The sequence below is a fragment of the Adiantum capillus-veneris genome, chromosome 6, assembly GCF_014529385.1.
Source record: "Adiantum capillus-veneris isolate H3 chromosome 6, ASM1452938v2, whole genome shotgun sequence".
Classification (NCBI taxonomy): domain Eukaryota; kingdom Viridiplantae; phylum Streptophyta; class Polypodiopsida; order Polypodiales; family Pteridaceae; genus Adiantum; species Adiantum capillus-veneris.
Window position 1 is genome coordinate 166783782 of NC_140936.1, and position 20642 is coordinate 166804423.

The 20642-nt window shown below is 41.2% G+C and overlaps 1 protein-coding gene and 2 pseudogenes across 1 annotated transcript; 2 read left to right on the top strand and 1 right to left on the bottom strand.

Moving 5' to 3' along the window:
• Positions 1–13624: 13624 nt before the first annotated feature.
• Positions 13625–14298, bottom strand: LOC147456666 (S-adenosylmethionine synthase 2-like; annotated as a pseudogene).
• Positions 14299–15490: 1192 nt separating this feature from the next.
• LOC147456667 (large ribosomal subunit protein eL18y pseudogene) lies at positions 15491–15926 on the top strand (annotated as a pseudogene).
• A 1389-nt stretch (positions 15927–17315) lies between these two features.
• LOC147456668 (small ribosomal subunit protein eS26y-like) lies at positions 17316–17678 on the top strand. The gene is made up of 2 exons (XM_086515529.1): positions 17316–17377; positions 17438–17678. The coding sequence occupies exons 1-2, from the start codon at positions 17316–17318 to the stop codon at positions 17676–17678; spliced, it is 303 nt and encodes a 100-aa protein (XP_086371655.1).
• The last annotated feature ends 2964 nt before the right edge of the window (positions 17679–20642 follow it).

Below are 20642 nucleotides of genomic sequence, written 5' to 3' on the forward strand. Positions count from 1 at the left end.
ACTGATATGATGTACGATCTTTCATTGCAGCCTTCTCCAAAAGTGTTACACCTCCTATACCAAAGGATTATGTTTTTGCCTAGCTTCCACATGCAAACATTCGAAGAAGCTTTCTACACCGGCTTTTTCACCCACGAAAGCAAAATATTCGGCCCAACCTTGACCATCCGCAACCTACGATACGAATCACATTTGCAAATGCTCAAGACGACAGGACTTTATTGACCAAGCATAAAATTCATGTCAGGGATGACATGAACGCGGAGAGGGGGAGTGTTGAGCCAGCAGAGGATCACACCCACATTTTTGCTCACACTCATCATTTTGTAACCATTGATTGTAATAAATGTCTTTCCGACATTAATTTTGATTTGAGCCATTCATTAAGTAATGGGACTCAATTGAGTTTCCATCTTGTAATCCCGAAGTAATTTCACTTGCTGATGTAATTAGTTAGAGATGTTCTCACCTCCAAGGCTGAGGTATATAAGCCAAAGTTTTTGTAACCTAAAGGGGGCAGATTATTAATCAAAGTGAGTTTTTGAGCACCGTGAATGTTTTTGAGAGAGAGAGAGAGAGAGTGAGTGAGAGTCTTATCTACTTGCTACGCGAGCTACGGAGCCGCCATTGGAGAAGCGACACCGCCATTGTGTTAGCAACGACGAGAGCTATGCACAGATACCAAGAGTGCGCGCTATCGGCTTCTATATGTGGTAAGTTCCTACGAGCTTCGGTGTGAGTTTTCTTCCAACTCGTGTGTCGGAATGGAGCGTGCAGCATATCTATAGAACCACAACGAGTAGAGCTACACATTAGTACCATCGAGGTCAAGTTTCGATCACCTGTATTTTTCGGCCTGTCTTCATACGCGTTTACCGCACGGAGTGGTTATAGGTTGATTTTGCAGTTCAAGTCTTTAGGGTGTTGTTCTTACCTAGTGTATAGACTTCCCCTTGAGTTTGAGATCGATTCAATGATTCTAGATCCTGTTTCGTATAGCATTCTTTCGTAGTACGGATTTCAGTCACTTGCGTATTTTAGAACTTAGATTTGATTTCCTTAGTAGTGATTGTCATTAGAAGGTTGAGTAGGTGATTTGACACCCACCTAGTTGTTTCCATGCGCCTGCGGGTCAAGATCCGTCCTCGTCTGACAAATTCTGTTGTTGGTTGAGTTCTCGCTATTTAGCTTCCGCTAGCGGCATAACCGCCTTAACACTGAATCTGGATCTAGTTGATATGTGGGAAGTTCTTGCAACTTCTCCTTTTGGTTGAGCTTCTTCTTGGCCCTCTCTACTGCTTGCATGGTTCCTGTTCAGTGAATAGAGTGCAAAGCTAGCAGAATTGTTGGAATTTTCTTTGAAATGTCCTTTAGTCTGAAGTGCTGAAAATTTTGGTCCAGTTTACTTCAAATCAATTTTTGAACAAGCATAGATGCATAAAAACATGCAAGGAACAAAAATGTGAAGTCAAAACAAATTTTTGCAACCAAAGTAAATAATCACGATTATTTACAGCTGAGAATTTTTTTTAACTTTTTGTAAACTTGGCTTCATAGGCCTGAAGTATATACCAAATACATGCTCTGAGTGAAATATGGGCTCATTTTGATGCATACGGTGAAAATGGTACTAGATTTTGGCTTTAGGTCTTTGAAACAGTAGATATAAAGGAAATTTGAGATTTTGAGCTCCAAATTGGTTCAAACTTGGCTAGTGGACTTAACACATCATCTACTTTGGATGTATGATGGCAAAATATCCAAACTTTCCAATTTTGGATAGAAAGTAAATAATCGCGGTTATTTACTTTTCTTCCAAAATTAACATTTTTCTCTACAAACTGGTTCTAGGCATTGTATAGACCGTGTATATGAGATATAAGGTGATTTGGATCAAGAAATGTGGTCCATAACCAAGAAATTGTCTTGCAAAGACTTCTTTGCGTTTTTTGACAATTTTCCAAGTAATGGGTGGTCATTTTGGCTCATACTTGATTTTTGGCATGCATTAGGTGTGTACACATTATAGGTGAGGAGATGTGACAATTTCCAAGCAAAAATGATGCAAAAGTAAATAATCACGATTATTTACAACAGTGACAAATTCTTTGCAAAACTTACAAATCTTGACCTAGACATATTCTATACACCTAAAAACAAGTCCTGAATTGAATTTGGTCAATTTTGGTCAAGTCGGCATCACTTTATGCTTTGTCGACTGTGAAATCACCGTTTTTTATGACTACACTGCATGTTGGGTTGGTCCATCAACTTTGAGGCTTTGGACTTGTCCGCAACATAGTCGTGAAGCAACCTGTCCAATTCTGGCTCATTTGACCCCGTATGTCGAATTTGACGCTTTGTAACCTTCGACCCATTTTTAGCTTTTCAAGGGCGTTGCTTGGTGGATTTCACCAAACCAATCATATACATTGTATATGGACCTCATAAGCAAGTTATCTGTGGAGTCAGATCGGAATTCTGGCATTTGCCAAAAACCTAGCTTTTCTACTGGGGACCCCCTCGACCCCTGCCGAATGGTCAACTGATGATATATAAAGGTTCTATTATGTTAGGGCATGCTATGGTTCAAATCCCATCTGATTTGGTCGAGCTGGCAGGCCGCTATGGTCAGTTTTTGGTTGTAGGTCTTCGTGCACTCCTCGGTTTCTAGGGTTTTTTTCTAGGGCTTTAGACTAGCTACCGGCCGTACAAAATGGATCATTGATGAATAAAGAACTTACCCTCATGTCTCGTGTGAGACGGCGCTGAAAATGGTCAACTGTGGGCTCCAGAAAAATCGCACGAAAGAGGTCGAAATCTCTCTCTACAAAGGTTGCAAGTGGAAATGAGGTGGTTTTAGCCTACCTTGGATATCTATACCCGGACTTCCCGAATCAATTTTCCCCAGATTCCCTCATTAGTCCTACTAGGCCGTGAAATCTATGTTAAACTCAAAAATTTCCCTGATCGGATTCGTGTAGCTCATTTTGCAAGAATTTTGCAATAGTAGGCTTGGCTGCCTAATTTAGGCTTCCCGCTTCCATCTTCTGATTTCATTGAAAATTTTTGTGCTTGTCTGTCTTATCACCGTCATGTCTTCTGTTTTTCCATCTGAGCTTCCCTGCTATTTTTTTTACCTGTTTATTTGAAAAAAATAAAAGAAAATAGCAAAATGCTCTAAAAAAGTAAAGTAAAAATCCAATAATTAATAAAATCCATTGAAAAACACAGCTTTATTATTTTTTGTTGGATTTTTTCTATTTTTAAGCCTCATTATCAATAAAAATGATGAAAAAATACCCCAAAAAGGGACTATTTTTTATGATTTTCTGATAGTATATACACTAATTACACTCATCAAGAAGATATTATCAATGAATTTTTCCTTGACGATAAATTATAAGGGCATTATTAGGTAATTTTGCAAAAAATTACACGTTAACATCAAACTTTTTTCTCCCTCTTCAAACATTGCCCTTAATTACTTAGTACTTAGTGCCCTTCCACCCCTCCTAGATGGCGTAATCTGGGACGACTGTGTGCATGGGTTGAACAATTGTGTCTATGCATAGCCGTGGTTGGCTCTACCATGCTATGAAGATCAATGAAATTCAAACCAATATGTTGTGCAAGAGTTGGGTCTTGAGTGATTAACTCAAGGGTTTCTGATATCGAGGTTTGCTACTGATGTCTTCCAAAGAGCAAATCTTGTAGCCTGTGTGCTCTCTGTTTGATTGTACCATCAGGATGCTTCAGCACACTGATTGCTTGAGACATTGGTGGCACTTTTGTTTGTTGTCTAGCTTTTTCTCACCATCGATAGCTTGGTCTGCTTGGTGTTGTATGGTTTGGTGGAGTCTTTTGAGACTTAACTCGCCAGTGCTTGATTGGTTTTACGGTTTGTGGAGAGGATAAGTATCCCTTTTTCTTCCAAACCATTTCCATGTTAGGTTCCTTGCTCGGAGATGCCCGTTTCTTTGTTTTAACCTTTGGAACCTTCTTTTGTTTTGCCGGCGGCGGTGAAGTTATTAATTGATTTATCCTTAAGCTGTACTTCTGGTACCCAAATTTTCCTTACTCCTTGCATGCTACTTGTAGCATTTGATTGTCGAGGGGATGGAGAAGATTGACCACTTCGTGGTTTGGTCTGTTGATTGCTTCTTTTCCATTCGTCCTTGCTTGGTGCAATTGGAACAATGAGTTGCCCTCCTTTAGGTGATAGCTTTAGCTGATTTGTATCCCAATATGGTACTGCTCTATATGTTCGCATTTAGGGAATTTCAAGAGTCATCATCTCATGTTCATCTGGTAAACGTACAAACTAATGAGGACATGAACATCCATGTACTATCACGTTCAAGTTGACTACTCCCAATGTTGGGGTTGGGTTCTTGTTGCATACTTTGATTGTCGTTGTTCCTGCTATCAATGCTTGACTTGTTGCCTTCTTGTATGTGGAATAACTGAATACATTTACTCTAGCTCATGTGTCAACCAAAGGATTGGTGCCATGATTGTTGAGCTGTACTTTGTTGCGCAGGTCCATTCCATCTAACCAGTCATCTTCTGTTGAAACTGCGTCTTTAGGTAATTTCCATTGTCAATCGTCTATTTCCAAAATGTTGATGGCAATCGGTATCTATTGATTCTTGAGAGCAGCTTTTTGCTTGAGTATCCAAAGCCGAGCTTCCTCTTGGGCTTCATCAATAACCTGCTATCATTTAATCTTCCTTTGCTTGGCTGCATGCATTCTTTCTAGCAATTCATTAGTGAGTGGAAAATTATATTTCTTTAAACAATATCCACTAATCCAATTAGCCAATGGTTCACCATCTAGGGTGGACAACTTTACTGCTCCACTTGGAGATACATCTTCAATGATAAACAATCCATTTCCCTTTTTCTTAAACTTGGGAATGTGTTGCTTAAGAAAATAGACTAAAACTAAGTCCCCTTTCTTGAAGATTTTTGTGATTAAGTGGGAATCAAAAAACAGTTTTTGTTTTTGCTTTTGTGCATAGATGTGAGCTACAACAGTTAGCCTTTGCTCATCTAGCTTTTCTAAAATTTCAAGTCTTTTTGACAATTCATGTCCAGTTCACTCAAGATTCTGTGCTACCCTTAATGTCGGCAATAGAAATTCTATTGGAAGTATGGCATCAATACCATAAACAACGTTAAAGGGTGTAGTATTTAAAGCTGTTTTGAATGAAACTCGATAAGCCCATATAAGAGCATGGAGATTCATTTCCCAGTCTATCCTTCCTCAGAACTAACCACTTTAGTCAGCATCGAGCTAAGAATTTTATTCGTATGCTCAGCTTGCTCGTTTGCTTGTGGGTGATAGGGAGCTGATTTGTTATGGATGAACATAAAGTCATTAAGCAAATAATCAATTACCTCATTGAGGAAATGAGTTCCCCGACGCTGACAATCTCTATTGGCAGTCCATATCTCGTGAATACATACTCATATAAGAATGCAGCAGTGGTTCTGGCATCATTCTTTTGAGTTTCTTTAGCCTCGGCCCACTTGGTCAACTAGTCCGTAGCTACAATGATATACTAAGCTTGGGTTCTATAAGCAGGTGGCTGTATTGGTCCAGCAAAATCTATACCCCATTTTGCAAAAGCTCTAGCCCCCATCATTGGTCTTAAGGGCATGCTATCTACTTGTGTTGGCATTTTTACTCGTTGACAAGCATCACACCTTTGAACATATTCTTTAGCATCTACAAAAAGTGTTGGCCACCATATGCCTGCCATCAAGATTTCTCTTGCGGTGGTCTCACCAAAAAAGAGACCTCCAGCTAATACAGCATGTGCTTGTTCTATAATCGAAATATACTCGTTTTCATTTGCACAAAGATGCAAATGTTTATTTTTACCTCTCTGATACAATTGGTTCCCAATAAGAGCTTCCGTTTCAATTGCTCTTTGGTGGCATTAGCTCATATCCTCAGGAAATGTTCGGCTCTATAAGTAAGTAACCACATAATTACTCCACTTAGGAACATGTGTCATTTGAAACAATGTTACATGAGGTATGGGTGTTTGTTTTTGACATTGAAGGAAATCCTTTACAAAAGATCGAATATTTCTCCTCATAGTCGGCCAAAATACTCTAAGTCTCAAGATTCGTTGCATAGTTTGGTCTTCCGCAAAGTGAAGTGCTACTATGGTAACATGTGCTTGACTTAGGTACTATTCTTTTTATTCAGGATTTATGCATAAGAGCAATATCCCATCCCGATTTCTTTTGTATAGCCTACCAGCTAGTAATTGATACATAGCCGATTGCTCGATTAACCTGATCGTGATAGGAAGTGGTATTTGTGAATCCACTTGAGCAATTTTCATCAATGACACAATGTTTTCCGACCATCTAGGTATCATTTCCATGGAGAACAAATAAGCATCTGGTACATCATCGTCTACCCCTTTAGGTGATTCTCCTAAAACAATCCTTGACAAATGATCTGCTCGTTGTTTTGTAGTGCCTTTTTTAACAACCACAGTGAAATCAAATTCCAAAAGAATGATGAATCATCTCACTATTCTTCCTATGCTGCATGGCTTGTTGACCAAATACAACAAAGCTTGGTGGTCCACAAAGAACACAAACTTGTTGGCTAATAGGTAATGTCTATACTTTTTAACGGCATAGATCATTCCTAATCCTTCCCTTTTGGTGGTGGTGTAATTCTTTTCCACCATGTTCAATTGTCAGCTAGCATAAGAAATAGGAAAGTCAATTTTCCCGTCTCTTGGTTGAGCTAGTATACAACCGATAGCAAAATTGGAAGCATCTACATGTACCTGGAATACCTTATTCCAATCTGGTGCTTTCAAATTGGAGTTGAGGTGAGAGCTTGCTTAAGATTCATGAAGGATTCTTCACATGCCTCGGTCCATTCAAAGTGCGTAATCAAGCTATACATGGGTTTTGCAATTATAGCGTACATGTAGATGAGTCGTTGGTGATATCCGTAATGCCCCATGAAGGCTTGTACCCCCTTTATTGTTGTTGGTCTAGGCAAATTAGCAATGACATGAATCTTCTCAATATCAGTAGCTATGCCATTTTTAGACACTATATGTCTAAGATTTTTTCCTTGTCTTCCCATGAATGTGCGCTTTTCAGGATTTAAGCAAATCCTATAAAGTCTACATTTTTTGAATACCTTTTTGAGGTGTTCAAAATGATCAGCCCGAATTGATGAATGTACGCATAGATCATCCATATATACTTCTAAGAATTTCCTAAGATAATCTTTGAAAGCATGGATCATCAATCTTTGGAATGTGGCTAGAGCATTAGTTAACCCAAATGGCATAACCCGATAGGCAAATATACCCCATTTTGTTGCAAAAGTAGTTTTATGCTGATCTTTTGGGTCAACCAAAAGTTGATTGTATCTCAAAAATCCGTCTAAGAAGCTGTAAGCTTCTTTTCCTACAACTCGTTCTAAAACATGCTCAATTATCGGAAGAGGAAAGTTGTCTCTAATGGTAGCTGCATTCACCTTTTTGAGATTAACACACACTCGTAATTTTCCATTCTTCTTGGATACTACCACAATTGGAGACACCCAATCTGTGTGTTCAATTTCGTAAATGAATTCGGCTTCCTTTAGTTTTTCAATCTCTTCTTTTATCTTCCTGGAAAATGTTTCATTATACGTGTATGGTCTCTGTCTACTTGGTTTCACATCATCTCTCATGGGTATGGTATGTTGACATTTTTTTGGATCAACACCCTTCAGATCCTTGTAAGACCAAGCGAAGATATCTCGGTATTTCTTTAACAAGCTTAGAAAAATCTTTTCTTCTTCTTCTGTTAGGTCATTCGCAATGTAAGCAAGTCTAGGCTCTTCTCCTGGTTCATCCAAGTCTAGCGTTTTCAGGTCCTTCGTAACACTCGCCCTGTTTACGTAGTTCCCTAACAAGTCGACTATGATTTTTCGATCTCTGAGAGTGTACTTTTTATAATGGGATGGAACACGCATTACATCCTTACCATCCTCTTGCGTGGTTTCCATTTCGGTTGTGTATATCTCCTTTAGAGCTTTTTTCAACTCTTGATATTTCCTTTTCCGCTCAACTCGTGTCATGAGTGGTTTCTTATCCTGTGGGTTTGCTTCAGTACCCTTTCTTGTTTTTCTCAATGTTTGAGACATTTTTGAGTTTTTGTTTGAAGGATATCTCCCAGTTATTTTGTCCTTGACACAATTATTTTCATCTATCTGCATCAGGAATTGTGTTCTACTAGAGGCTGATGGCATAGGTCGTGTTTTCAAAATTCTGGTGTCTCTTTTTGTCTATACCATTTTTGTCTTCTTGATTTTTTGTTTGAAAAGTTAAAAAACTTTTCCTCCCTTCCTTTTAAGAGTAGCTTAGCTCTCATATACTCTTTTTCTAACCTCAAACCTTCTGAGGTAGCTGAGTGTTCATCTAACTCATTAGTTGCATCGTAATAGAGGTCCGAGAAGACTTGTTGAGCTTTCATTAAGTCCTTGGGTTTCTCATCTCCGTCTTCAATGTTGAGGATTGAAACCATTTGGATGGGAATTATGTCATAGCCATCCTCATTGCAAAATTGAGTAGGCATAGACGTATTCACACATTGATCCATTGTCGCTAAAATTTAAGTCCACTCAAATGGCTCAAACAAATTCTCTGGAAAGGGTTCAGGTACATAGGCTTTGTCTTCACAGTCCCTTTCTAGGATACATTCTTCTCGTCTTATGCTTCCATTTTCAGAAGCTCCATACATCCAAATAGGAGTGTCTTTGTTTAACCAGGATGGGAGTTTAATTTCAGCCGAAGAGACTGAATCAAACTCTTGGATGGGTGTTTTCAAAACATCTCTATAAGTGTGATCTTTTAGATTTACTCTTGTTATAGATCCCACTTGCTTCAAGTACAGATAATTGTTTCCCCAATCTTGGATAAGCTATACCTATCACATGAAAGGTCTTCCCAATATGATTTCATAGTTAAGTTTTTTCCCAAAGTATACTATGGCAAAAGTCACTTTTTCAAGCAGCCCTAATGGTCTCTCAATGTGTCCGTTAGCCAATTGCAATTTCATTCGAGTTTGTCTAATGACTGGCTGTCCCCAGGATTCCCATACTACTTTAGTGGCTATGCCTGCTCCACTATCCAGTATTGCCATGGTTTCAATGTCATTATATTTCATGAGGAGGGTGGTGTTTCCTTCTATTCCTTCATAATATTCTCCGACTTTGTTCATGGGAGCAGATCGAATCTCTTTATTGTCCAAAGTTTTATTTTTCAATTTTTTTGATTTTTTTGAGATTAACCCCATTATCCCCACCTTCTCTAGGGTTTTCTGTAAATCATTCCACAAGTATGGTCTGAGTTTTAGCAGTTCTCCCAAGGTAAGAGTGCATTGGATGAGTGTAGACATGATTGAATGAATGTTGTCTACTTCTAGGGTCTGTTCAGCTCTTTTTACTTGAGTGGTCTTACACACGATGGATTCATCTTCATTATCTCCCAAGTAAGAAGGTAATGTTTTCAAGGTCAATGGTTTCGACATTACGGAAGCTTCAATCTGCAATCCCCGTACAAGGATTTACATCCTTGTTCATATTAGAAGGTAGGTTATCCAACCAGACTTCCTCTATAGGAGCTGACTTTAGAGTTAGGCTCCCATCATTGATCTCTCTCACTTTTCCCATAAGTGTCCTAGCCAGTCTTCCTCTACGAATGGAATACCGTCTAAAGCATCTTTGTTGTAGGGCATTATAAGCTTTGGTTCTTTTGTTTCAAGGAGAGGTTATGTTGCCACATCGGATTTTTCTTCAGGTTTTGTGATACTTTCAAGTTTGGGTTTTTGTTTTTCCAGCATTTCTTGCGTGATTCTTACCAAATTTTGATAAGCTTCCAGCTTAGCTGCTTCCATGTCTGGAGAAGTATGGTTTTTCCATTTTTTTTCCATGTTTCGACCTGCTTTAAGTCCTGCTCAGTAGGCTTCCAAGGCGGCATTAATAGGCTCAAAAATTTTATCAACCAAAATGGATCGTCCAGATTTCACGGTTGTTTCTTTAAATTCACTTTCAGTTTCTTTCGACTTTTCCTGAAATAGCTTTTTTACTTTCTCCTCGATTTCAACCCGTTGTTTTTGTTTTCTCATCTCATATCTTTTGCTTCTGCTTCTTTTGATTATTTAAGAAGAAACTTTCGTATTTTTTGAATCATCAGAGGAGTTGTGTTTCTTTTTCTTGGCCTGGGCTCTAGTGATTACCTTGATTGGAACAATCGGTTCACTCTCTAATGAGCTACTAGGTATCGCTTGGACTACATTTACTATCGTTTTACCCTTGTTCAAAGGATTTTTAGGAAAATCTTATGGAAAGTGTCCTCCCTTTTTGCAACATTGTATACAATAGGCTTCAACTGGTTTGAGGTTTTTGTCAGGCTCTGGACATTCATTTTTCCAATGATCATCAGCACCATAGTTATGACGGTTTCCTATTCTTGGCTTCATCATGGGTCTTACCATGGGAGGTCTGACACCTTGATTAGCTACATAATACATTGGTGCAAGCTCTGGTGGAGCATAAGTCACTGTTTCTTCCATTGGTGGTGGATGTGAATTATACCAATCTCCTTATACCATTATTGTAGATGGACTAGGCTCCACATAGGGTGTAACAAGCACTAATGCTTATTCATCTATGACTCCTTCCGAATGCATGTACTTTACAGGCACTGCATTATGTCCTGGATACGGAGGTTGTTGTCCAAACACAGGTTGAGGCCTTTCCATACCCATGGGTGGTCTTTGAGCTTGGGCCATATTAGGCTGATATCTGTACATGGGTTGTCCTTGTGGCCTCATGGGCACATACTGAACATTCCCATCATACTTTGGTCTGAAGTAGCACTCGTGGGGCTCATGGTTGATCCATTTACCCTTGATTGCACACCATTTTTGTGGCCTAATTGGTTGTCCCTGTGGAGGTATCCCTTGTCCTGCTCCCCTCATAGGTGCTTTTTGCATGTTGTTCATCATGTCGTTCATCCTTTTAAGCATATCTTCTATGGCTGAGAGTGGTGCTACAGCAACCATTCCCACTTGTGCTAGTTTAGTGGATGTTTTTTTCTCGCTTTGGTTACCCTTAGATACATCTTCTTCGTTGAAAATTTTACAATTGTCTCCTAAGTCAATATCATCTGACACACATGCTTCTAGGATTGTATGCTTTTTACTATAGAGTATAGCATGAAGTTCTTTGTTTAGCAGTCCCTCCAGAAATAAATCTACAAGTTGTTCTTATGTAGGTATCTCCAACTCTGGGCATCTGGCAATGTACTGTTTCATTTGAGTTGCACAATCCCTAACAGACTCACCATGTTTCTGTTTAGAGTCCTACCGAATGGCGAGCGAATATTTTTGAGCAAGGCAATAACCAAGCAAGTTCCTCCAAACAAGCTCAAGGGATTTAGTTGCAATAAATTAGCTATACAATAGGAATTTTAATTACATGCTATGAGAATCACAGTGCCAAGATTTTCCATGGCCACTTTTAGATCTCCGGTGGCAAATTTTACACCATACTTGCTGCCTTGCAAAGCTGAGGTGAAATTGCACAGAGCTGTGTTCAAATTCCTTACAAACATGATGCTACTAAGCGCGGTGGTGGTATTGCACATGCAGTGGAGTGACCTACAGATTAATCATCTGCTCGACCCAATGCACATCTTCAAGAATGTGGGGGGGATCTTATGGAAAACCATCACTGGAAAAAGGGAGAGCAAGGCCCAAAGAGATGACCTACAGGTTGTGGGTCGAATGCCAGAGATGTGGCCTCAACTTAAACCCAATGGAAAGTTTGATATACCAAAAGGACCATGGGTTTTGAGTTGTGTAGAAGAGCAACAAGTGAAGAAGACTATATCTTCATTCAAGGCTCCCACTGGGTACATGCGATGTTTGAAAACGGCTTTTACGAGAGATGAAAATCTTAGTGGTCTTAAGTCCCATGATTGGCACAAATTTTTACAGTTTATTTTACCAATTGCCATAAAGGATTGTTTGACAGATGACATTAGAAGAAAAATCTACAAAATTAGTGAGTTGGTATGCTGGATCAGTTCAAAGGAGATAAGAGAAGACAACATCGATGCAACATGCTTAAATGCTATTGAAGCAGTGTGCATGGTGGAGAAGTACTTTCCAAGAGGAAGAGGGCAAGGCTCCATAACCTTGAGGCCATCTATCGGCTTTAGTCCAGGACGCCCGTGTGAAACCATGCAAAGCTGGATTTTTGGGGGGTCACTGCAAATAGTCTCTCTTTCTCTTTCTCTCTATCCATAGGGTTGTCCAATGTCGACACGACAATCAAAATCCGAGCTAGCTGTTGAGGCCTGCTCTTGCCTCATCCTGGCATCTCAAGATTCTCATGGTGAACTACACCCACACTGTCCTCCATCTTCTGGGAACCCGCGGCCCTGATCCGTTGCAAAACATCTCTCCCTTTGAATACTCTCTCTCTCTCTCTCTCTCTCTCTCTCTCTCTCTCTCTCTCTCTCTCTCTCTCTCTCTCTCTCTCTCTCTCTCTCTCTCTCTCTCTCTCTCTCTCTCTCTCTCTCTCTCTCTCTAGCTACATGGTTGTTGATATGAATGTCACCCTATCTGCCCATTTAGGTATGCTCTTGTCTCATCTGAGCTTCTCATGCGAACCTACGCCTGCAATGTGCTCCATTTGCAGAACCCACGGCCCTCAAAAATCCTTTCCCTTTGAATAATCTATCTCTCTCTCTCTCTCTCTCTCTCTCTCTCTCTCTCTCTCTCTCTCTCTCTCTCTCTCTCTCTCTCTCTCTCTCTCACACACACACACACACACACACACACACACACACACACACACACACACTAAAAGGAATTTATGTATATTATGATAACCACTTTAGCCATGGAGTTTGTTATTCTAATCTTACATTTACACGTTTGCAAAGAAGTGAATGTTACAAGCCCACAATCAGTTTAGTAGTAGTGATACCAATGTGCCACTCAAACTAAATAAATATAAGGCAAGTTTTAAGGGCTATCTTAAGCCTTCTCAATTTCAAAAGGTTAACTACTTCCTAGGTGAAATCAGGGTCATTGTTTGCGACCATAGTGCGACAGTCTCTTGGTATCGCTTGATGAAACCCCGATGAAGGTCATTAAGGTTGATAGAGATCATACCAGGACGGATTTTGTGTGCGTGGGTGCTCTTGTGCATGATTTTATATGCTAGTAATGGGAGGGCGAATGAAATGTTATTCTACACTATGATTATTTAGTTGATGTTATATTATGTTTGACAAACTGATGCCACTCCAGAAGTTTTATGCAAATGCAATGAGGATGGAATACCTACATCTTAGAAGAATTTAGCGAGAGCATCAATACAACAGCTTCTTCTCCACACTTCTTATATAGGAGGAGAATACTAGTTGTAGGGGCGGGGATGAGGAAACTTGATTATTTTCAGAATCTCTGAATCAGCAATGGCGTGCAAGACCAATCGCTACAACACTCTTTAGCAGCCTGCCTCACTATGTAGGCTCCACTTTCTATATATCCACCTTGTTTGGGTCTTTGCCTAAGAAAACACCTCCGCCATGAGCTCCCCAACCACCATATGTATCAATAATGATCTTCCTTCCTACTAGGCCAACATCACCTTGTGGGCCCCCATCACAAACCTTCCAAAAGGATTCAGATGGAAGATGGTATTCTCATCCAGGTACTTCTCATGTATCACAGACTTGATAACATGCTCCTTCAGATCATGTTAACTATATGTCATTGGTAACTATTTCATTGTGCTACATAGAGATCAAGACCGTATGAACTATGATGGGAACCATGGCAGTGATGGCACCATTTCATTCTTGTAATCAACAGTTACTTGAGTTTTGCCGTTTGGGCAACCATCCATAAGTTCCATTCTTTCTTACCTCTATGAGCATGGCACCTAATTTGGTAGCCAAGACATGGCCGAGGGGCATAAGTTCCTTATTAGTCTCATCAGTAGCATAACCAAACATATGCCCTTGATCTCCTGCACCAATCTCCTCGGCCTTATTTTTGTGAAATGTCCATGCACATCTTGAACAATGTCTAGTGTGTACTGTTTGATGTTAACCAAAACCTTGCAATGATCAACATCAATACCCACATCACCTGACACAAACCAACTTCTCGAAGTTTCTCATAGTTAATATCTACCATAATTGGTGGTAATCTCCCCAAAGATCATCACCATGTTAGTCTTGGTGCACGTCTCACAAGCCACCTTACTCTCTTGATCCTGTTGTAGGGATGCATCGAGCATTGCATTAGACACTTGACCCCAAAGCTTGTCTAGATGTCCCTCATTCACTGCTTCTCACATTTGGTGAGGCCCTCTCTCTCTCTCTCTCTCTCTCTCTCTCTCTCTCTCTCTCTCTCTCTCTCTCTCTCTCCCTCTCTCTCTCTCTCTCTCTCTCTCTCTCTCTCTCTCTCTCTCTCTCTCTCTCTCTCTCTCTCTCTCTCTCTCTCTCTCTCTCTCTCTCTCTCTCTCTCTCTCTCTCTCTCTCTCTCTCTCTCTCAGCCAACAGGGTTGGCGACTCTCTGCACCCTCTTTCCTCATCCGTCGGGATTCCCACGCTGCCTCCATTAGCTAATGAACCCACGGTCCTCATCGGGTGCAGAACACCTTTTCCAACAGCTGTAGAAGGTGAAAGCTCATGTCGATTGGCAGGGAATAGCAGGCAGTTGACGTAATCGGAGGGAGAGGTTGAGTCTGCGTGTCGCAAGACAATCTCGTGGATGAGCAATATGAAGAAGAAGGAGGAGGTGAGGTGAAGAGCTGTGGGAACCCGCCACCGCCACGATAGTAGTAGGTTGTTTGCAAAGTAGAGCCTTGAATGGTTGCAGCATTTCCTTCAAGGACCTTCCTGACCCACCCTCTAACCCCATCATACGCATCCCTCCTTGCGAGTCTGGCTTCTTCATCAAACGCCCCTGCTACGACTTTGTATGGAGTCCCAATTCCAGCTAATCACAAATCACGCACTTGCCATCGCACTTCTCTCTCAAAGAGCGCGCATCGGCACGCGTTGTTTGAGACAGTTTGAGTTTTGAGAGAGAGAGAGAGAGAGAGAGAGAGAGAGAGAGAGAGAGAGAGAGAGAGAGAGAGAGAGAGAGAGAGAGAGAGAGAGAGAGAGAGAGAGAGAGAGAGAGAGAGAGAGAGAGAGAGAGAGAGTCTCTCTCAGCACACGCGGGACAGCGAGCACTTACGAGTAGCCATCGCGAAGCATCATCTTGATCTAATAATGTGTCGCAAGCAGCTGGGGGACAACTCTGCTAGTTGAGATTTTAGAGAGAGAGAGAGAGGGAGAGAGGGAGGAAGGATTCTGAGAGGGGTTGCGGCAGGCGGAGCACCTCGTCCTCGGCAATGGTAGCAGCGGCAGCAGAAGCATCCATGGGTATCGACTTACCTGCTCTGGGGGACGCATCAGAAGACAAATCGCACTGCTCCTAAGAGTGACAATGTCTATCTGAAGCTTAATATCAAGCTCTACAGGTTTCTCATTCGAAGGACAGGCAGCCCATTTAATGCTGTGGTTTTAAAGCGGTTGTTTATGAGCACGTTACATGAAGGGGAAGAATGGTGTAGTTGTGGGAGTTGTGACGGACGACCTTAGGGTGTATGAAGTTCCAGCATTGACAGTGGCCGCGCTGCGCTTTACAGAGACTGACCGTGCCCAGATCTTGAAAGTTGGTGGCTTTGAAGGTCCCAAGTTCCAACTGGCTCAAATACTGTACTTCTGAGAGCTCCAAAGAACAATCGCGAAGCTGTGAAGCACTTTGGGAGAGCTCCAGGTGTCACACAAAGCCTTATGCTCGGTCCAAGTTGAGAGAGCTCACGGTCGACGTAACAACATTTAATTTTGTGTGAATTTTGCCAACACTAAAGGTCTATTATTTCTGAGCATCGTACTGCCACCGTTTATAGCTTATGTTCGGTCCAAGTTGAGAGAGCTCGTGGTCGGTCCAAGTTAGCAAAAGTTTTGTAGCTTATGTTCGGTCCAAGTTGAGAGAGCTCGTGGTCGACGTAAACATAAGCTTTAGTAGCTTTTGTTCGGTCCAAGTTAACAAAAGTTTAGTTTTGTAGCTTTTATCAAACATTGTGCTTGTAGTTGGGTTGTTACTGAAAACTTATCTCTAAGGAAGTGGTTAACCAAGTGCATCTTCCACCTTTGGTAACATTCATCCTTCTCTATGCGAAAGGCTGTCCGGAAAAATTTTACTTGTATTTGAGGAGGCTGTAATCCTACCCATTTTTGTGAGCATCAAAAGAGAGAGAGAGAGAGAGAGAGAGAGAGAGAGAGAGAGAGAGAGAGAGAGAGAGAGAGAGAGAGAGAGATCTCCACAATGAAGAGGAAGTAGAAGCAGTTGCGGCATAAGCAGTCATGACGGTCAAGGATTTTGGTTAACTTTCGAGGTGCTTGCCCTCTTGGCAAGTCCCCCTCAGTGCCACCTCAGCAAGTCCCCTCAGGGCCACCTCAGCAGGCTTTTTCCAGTTGACTGGTAGGTCCGTAAGCAGGCAGTCAGTTAGGGAGTCCTAGGCACCGCACTGCAGTGAAATTGACTCTCTCTCTCTCTCTCTCTCTCTCTCTCTCTCTCTCTCTCTCTCTCTCTCTCTCTCTCTCTCTCTCTCTCTCTCTCTCTCTCTCTCTCTCTCTCTCTCTCTCTCTCTCTCTCTCTCTCTCTCACACACACACACACACACACACACACACACACTTCCGTTTGCTTCCTTTTCTTGTGCCTGTCTCAAATCAACAAAAGGTTTCGTGACTCCTCTCTGCTACATTCAAAAGGAAGGGAGGGGAAGGGGGGGGGGGGATTCAAACAAAGCACTTTAGTTACTAGCCCACGCAGCATCGCTCTCTCTTCAACTCACAGGGTACGCCTCTCTCTCTATCTCTCTCTCTCTCTCTCTCTCTCTCTCTCTCTCTCTCTCTCTCTCTCTCTCTCTCTCTCTCTCTCTCTCTCTCTCTCTCTCTCTCTCTCTCTCTCTCTCTCTCTCTCTCTCTCTCTCTCTCTCTCTCTCTCTCTCTCTCTCTCTCTCTCTCTCTCTCTCTCGGGGGGGGGGGGGGGGGGGGGGGGGGGGGGGGGGGAATGGGGGGCGGACCCGGGGGCCTGAAAAAGTCACGCTAGCCAAGGCACGCTTTGAGGGCCTTCTGAGATGGCGGGGAGCTTCTTGCCACGAGGGCAAGCACCCTGAAAGTTAACTAGAGCCAATGGTCAAGCGCCGCAATGGTGGATGTAACAAGCACGAAAGAGGCCACACCGACCCCATCAGGTGCTCCAACTGTGGGTGATGTGTGCCCAAGGACAAGGCTGTCAATCAATTTCTTGTAAGGAATATTGTTGAACAAGCTGTTGTGCAAGATGTGCAGGATGCTTGCGTTTATGATGGGTACGCAGTTCCCAAGATTTACGCCAAAATGCAGTATTGTGTTTCACACGCCATTCACTCTCACGATGTTCGTGTGAGATCCTGCATAGCAAGAAGAGTTCGGGAGCCACCACAGAGGTTTAGACACAAGGAGGATATGCAGAACCAGAACCAACATACCGATGTTCCTGCTGTTAGGAAGTGAAGAGGTGTCTAATTAGTGCATAAGCTAGGAGAGAAAGAAGGCTCATGAATTTTGACTTGTATCATAGAACTCTTAGAAGATGCTACAAGCATTGCCACTGTGGTTGAAGCCACCAATAAGATGGACGTTGAGGGACTTTTGAGTCTTTTGAACGGGCTTGTATCAGATGTTTTGGAAATGTCTTTCTAAAGTCTTTTCCAAAAAAAAAGGGGAGAGAGAGAGAGAGAGAGAGAGAGAGAGAGAGAGAGAGAGAGAGAGAGACTGACTTGCTTCTGAGACTCTGAGAGAGCGTGATAGAGAGAAGCCCTGCGAGTGAACAAGAGACATGACACTGAAAATTCACTAAACTCAACTGCTGAGAGTGAGTGATGGCTCTTTTGTTTAATGAGACTATTTGAGATGCAACATGATTACTTTCCTGTATACACTATACTCTATAGAGTAACTATTGAGATCTTGATCTAATATTTTTCATTGCTTATGCTCGCTCGGTTTCTTGTCCGCTCGGAAGTACTCGCTCGAGGATTGGGATTCCTCTATGTTTAAAGCTGTAGATTTGAGCTACCGTATTATGTTTGATCCCCGTTTTGAAACAAGCAGCTACAAATCCTTGAGTTAAGGTGTTCAAGTCCATGATTGACCTTGGTGGAATGTTTTGAAACCATGTCAATGATTTTCCTTCTAATGTCATTCCAAACCCCTGGAATTGGGTATGGAAATCAAATATATGTTCTACTCTTAGCACTTGCTTAAAGCTTGCTAAGTGGTCGTATGGATCCCCTGATCCACTGTATTTTCTAATCCATTTTTGAAAATCAGCTGGTATGATGTGTTTGTTTAGTTCAACTCCCGGTCTCCTTGCAGTTGGTCCTGTTCCGAGTCCTTTAAACCAGTCTGTTGAAAATAGTGACTCATGTAGCCCTGGACTGGCCTTAGTGTCACCCGGTTTTGTACATGATGACGTGGTTTCTCGTTTCTTTACATTACTCTCAGATGATCTCTCACGGTGTTCATCTCTTGGAATTGTTTTTGGTCCTTACCCCAATATCCAATCCCGTATGGAATACCCTTGGTATTTGGTTTGTTCTACCTCCTCAGGAGTCATCATAACAAAGTTTTTGTTATAACAAGCCCCAAACAAGTAGGTTGGTAGGTCCGCTAATCCCTTATCTTTGATCTTGAAGATATAGATGAACTTCACGGCCGTTAGTTGTCCTGGTTTGGCATGAGAAGTCCACAGAAGATCTTTTATGTTTCTATCTTCTCAACAATAGACTCCGATCCTAAGATTATCCGTACTAAGCCATTTCAAAGGCTTCAAATCTACTTGATCGTATCCCTCGAGTTCTAAAGTTGGTGGTCCTTCTTTTTCTAACATATCTTTGATTATGGTGTTTACTTCTAACCCCCATTTGTCTATCACGTCAGGATTTTTGACTTGTAAATACTGAGTTCCATTTCTCTCCATGTATATTTTTCCTTGTTTGTTTGCCCTAATTTCTTCTTCAAACTCAATCCCATGGTCATCAATGCGAATAGCATACTCCTCGTTAGGGTCCAAGTAAACCTGGGCTCCATGACGGTTAGTCTTGTAAAAAGATAGTATATGCTTATAGCACACTGTCGTTCTGGTTTCTGAGTGAGTCGAGTCAAAAGACATTTCGGATGTTGAATCTGAAAAAGTGTCTGAGACTTCTTCAAGGATTGTATGCAAGGAATTGCCTTGATTCACGCTTTCTTCGGTGGATACTCTACTGGAGGTTTCTCCGAGTATGCCCTGATTTCCTAGTACACGACCAGATCTAAGGTTCATATAGACTTATGAAGCCCTGGATAGAGTACTCACCTTTGGATTGACTTGTCATCAATTTCCACTTGATTGGATTGCGACTTTTCGTCGAGCCACTGATTCCTCGTCTGCAACCTGATTCCTATACAAATTTGATCAAGTTAGCTATTCTTCTATAAAGATAGTAGAGTTTTTGCTACTCTCGTAATAGGTCTATATGTGTCACTTCAAATCGAGCTATGGGAGTCAAAATTTGACTTTCAAATTCGAGCTTAGCAAAAAATCAAAGGTTTGATCTGCAGCCTAGAAACTAAGTGTACATGTACCAATTTGATCCGATTAAACCTCAAAATTGCCCAGTGGCTTAATATTATGTTGGTCTAACACTGTATAAGTTCAAAAGTCAAAATTGATGTCTCTGAATAGCAGAAGTAAATAATCACGATTTGGGCACTTTTTTGACTGGTTTGGCAAGTATACAACTTATTAAAGTCCCTGGAACAGTTTCAATAAGTTTGGACAAAATCTTATCAAGTTTATCAACTGTTTTGTGTTCGCAGAATCTGATTTCCAAAATCTGGCTTAAGTCTCACTTTTGGGATCCAAATTTCACCAAAATTGATTTGTGAGGTCTACTTGATGTGCTTGACCTTGTGGTACACTCAAACTTGCAAATTTCTCAAGTTTTGAAGCAGATGTAAATATTCACGATTACTTACTCTAGCTATATTTTTGTAACTTTTTGCCCCAACTTTGACACAGATATGTTAAGCACCTTAAGTTAAGGCCACTAGCCAAGTTTCATCAAGTTTGGACAATTTTTGGTCAAATGGTCATCAATTATCTGTCTGCAAACTAACTTTGCAATTGTAGTCACAATTTTCAATCCAGTGATCCAAATCTTACCAAACTTGGTTTGTGGGCTTATTACAACATGGTAAAACTAGTGGTATGCTGACTTGGTCAAAAAAGTTGAAAAATGAGACAGATGTAAATAATCGCGATTATTTATCATTATTGACACATTTTTGCATCTTTTTGGTCAACTGAGCATGTACACATGTTTATCACATCAATATAAGCCTATGAATCAATTTCCTACAAGTTTGGACAAATTTTCCCCAATTTACACTCAAGATTCAAAAAGTCAGTACAAACTTTAGTTTTTTGCCAGT

Coding starts and splice junctions, on each gene's coding strand:
- LOC147456668 (XM_086515529.1), top strand. CDS start 17,316: ATGGTCAAGCGCCGCAATGGTGGATGTAACAAGCACGAAAGAGGCCAC. Junction 17,378..17,437: donor GGCCACACCGACCCCATCAG/GTGCTCCAACTG, acceptor ATTTCTTGTAAG/GAATATTGTTGAACAAGCTG.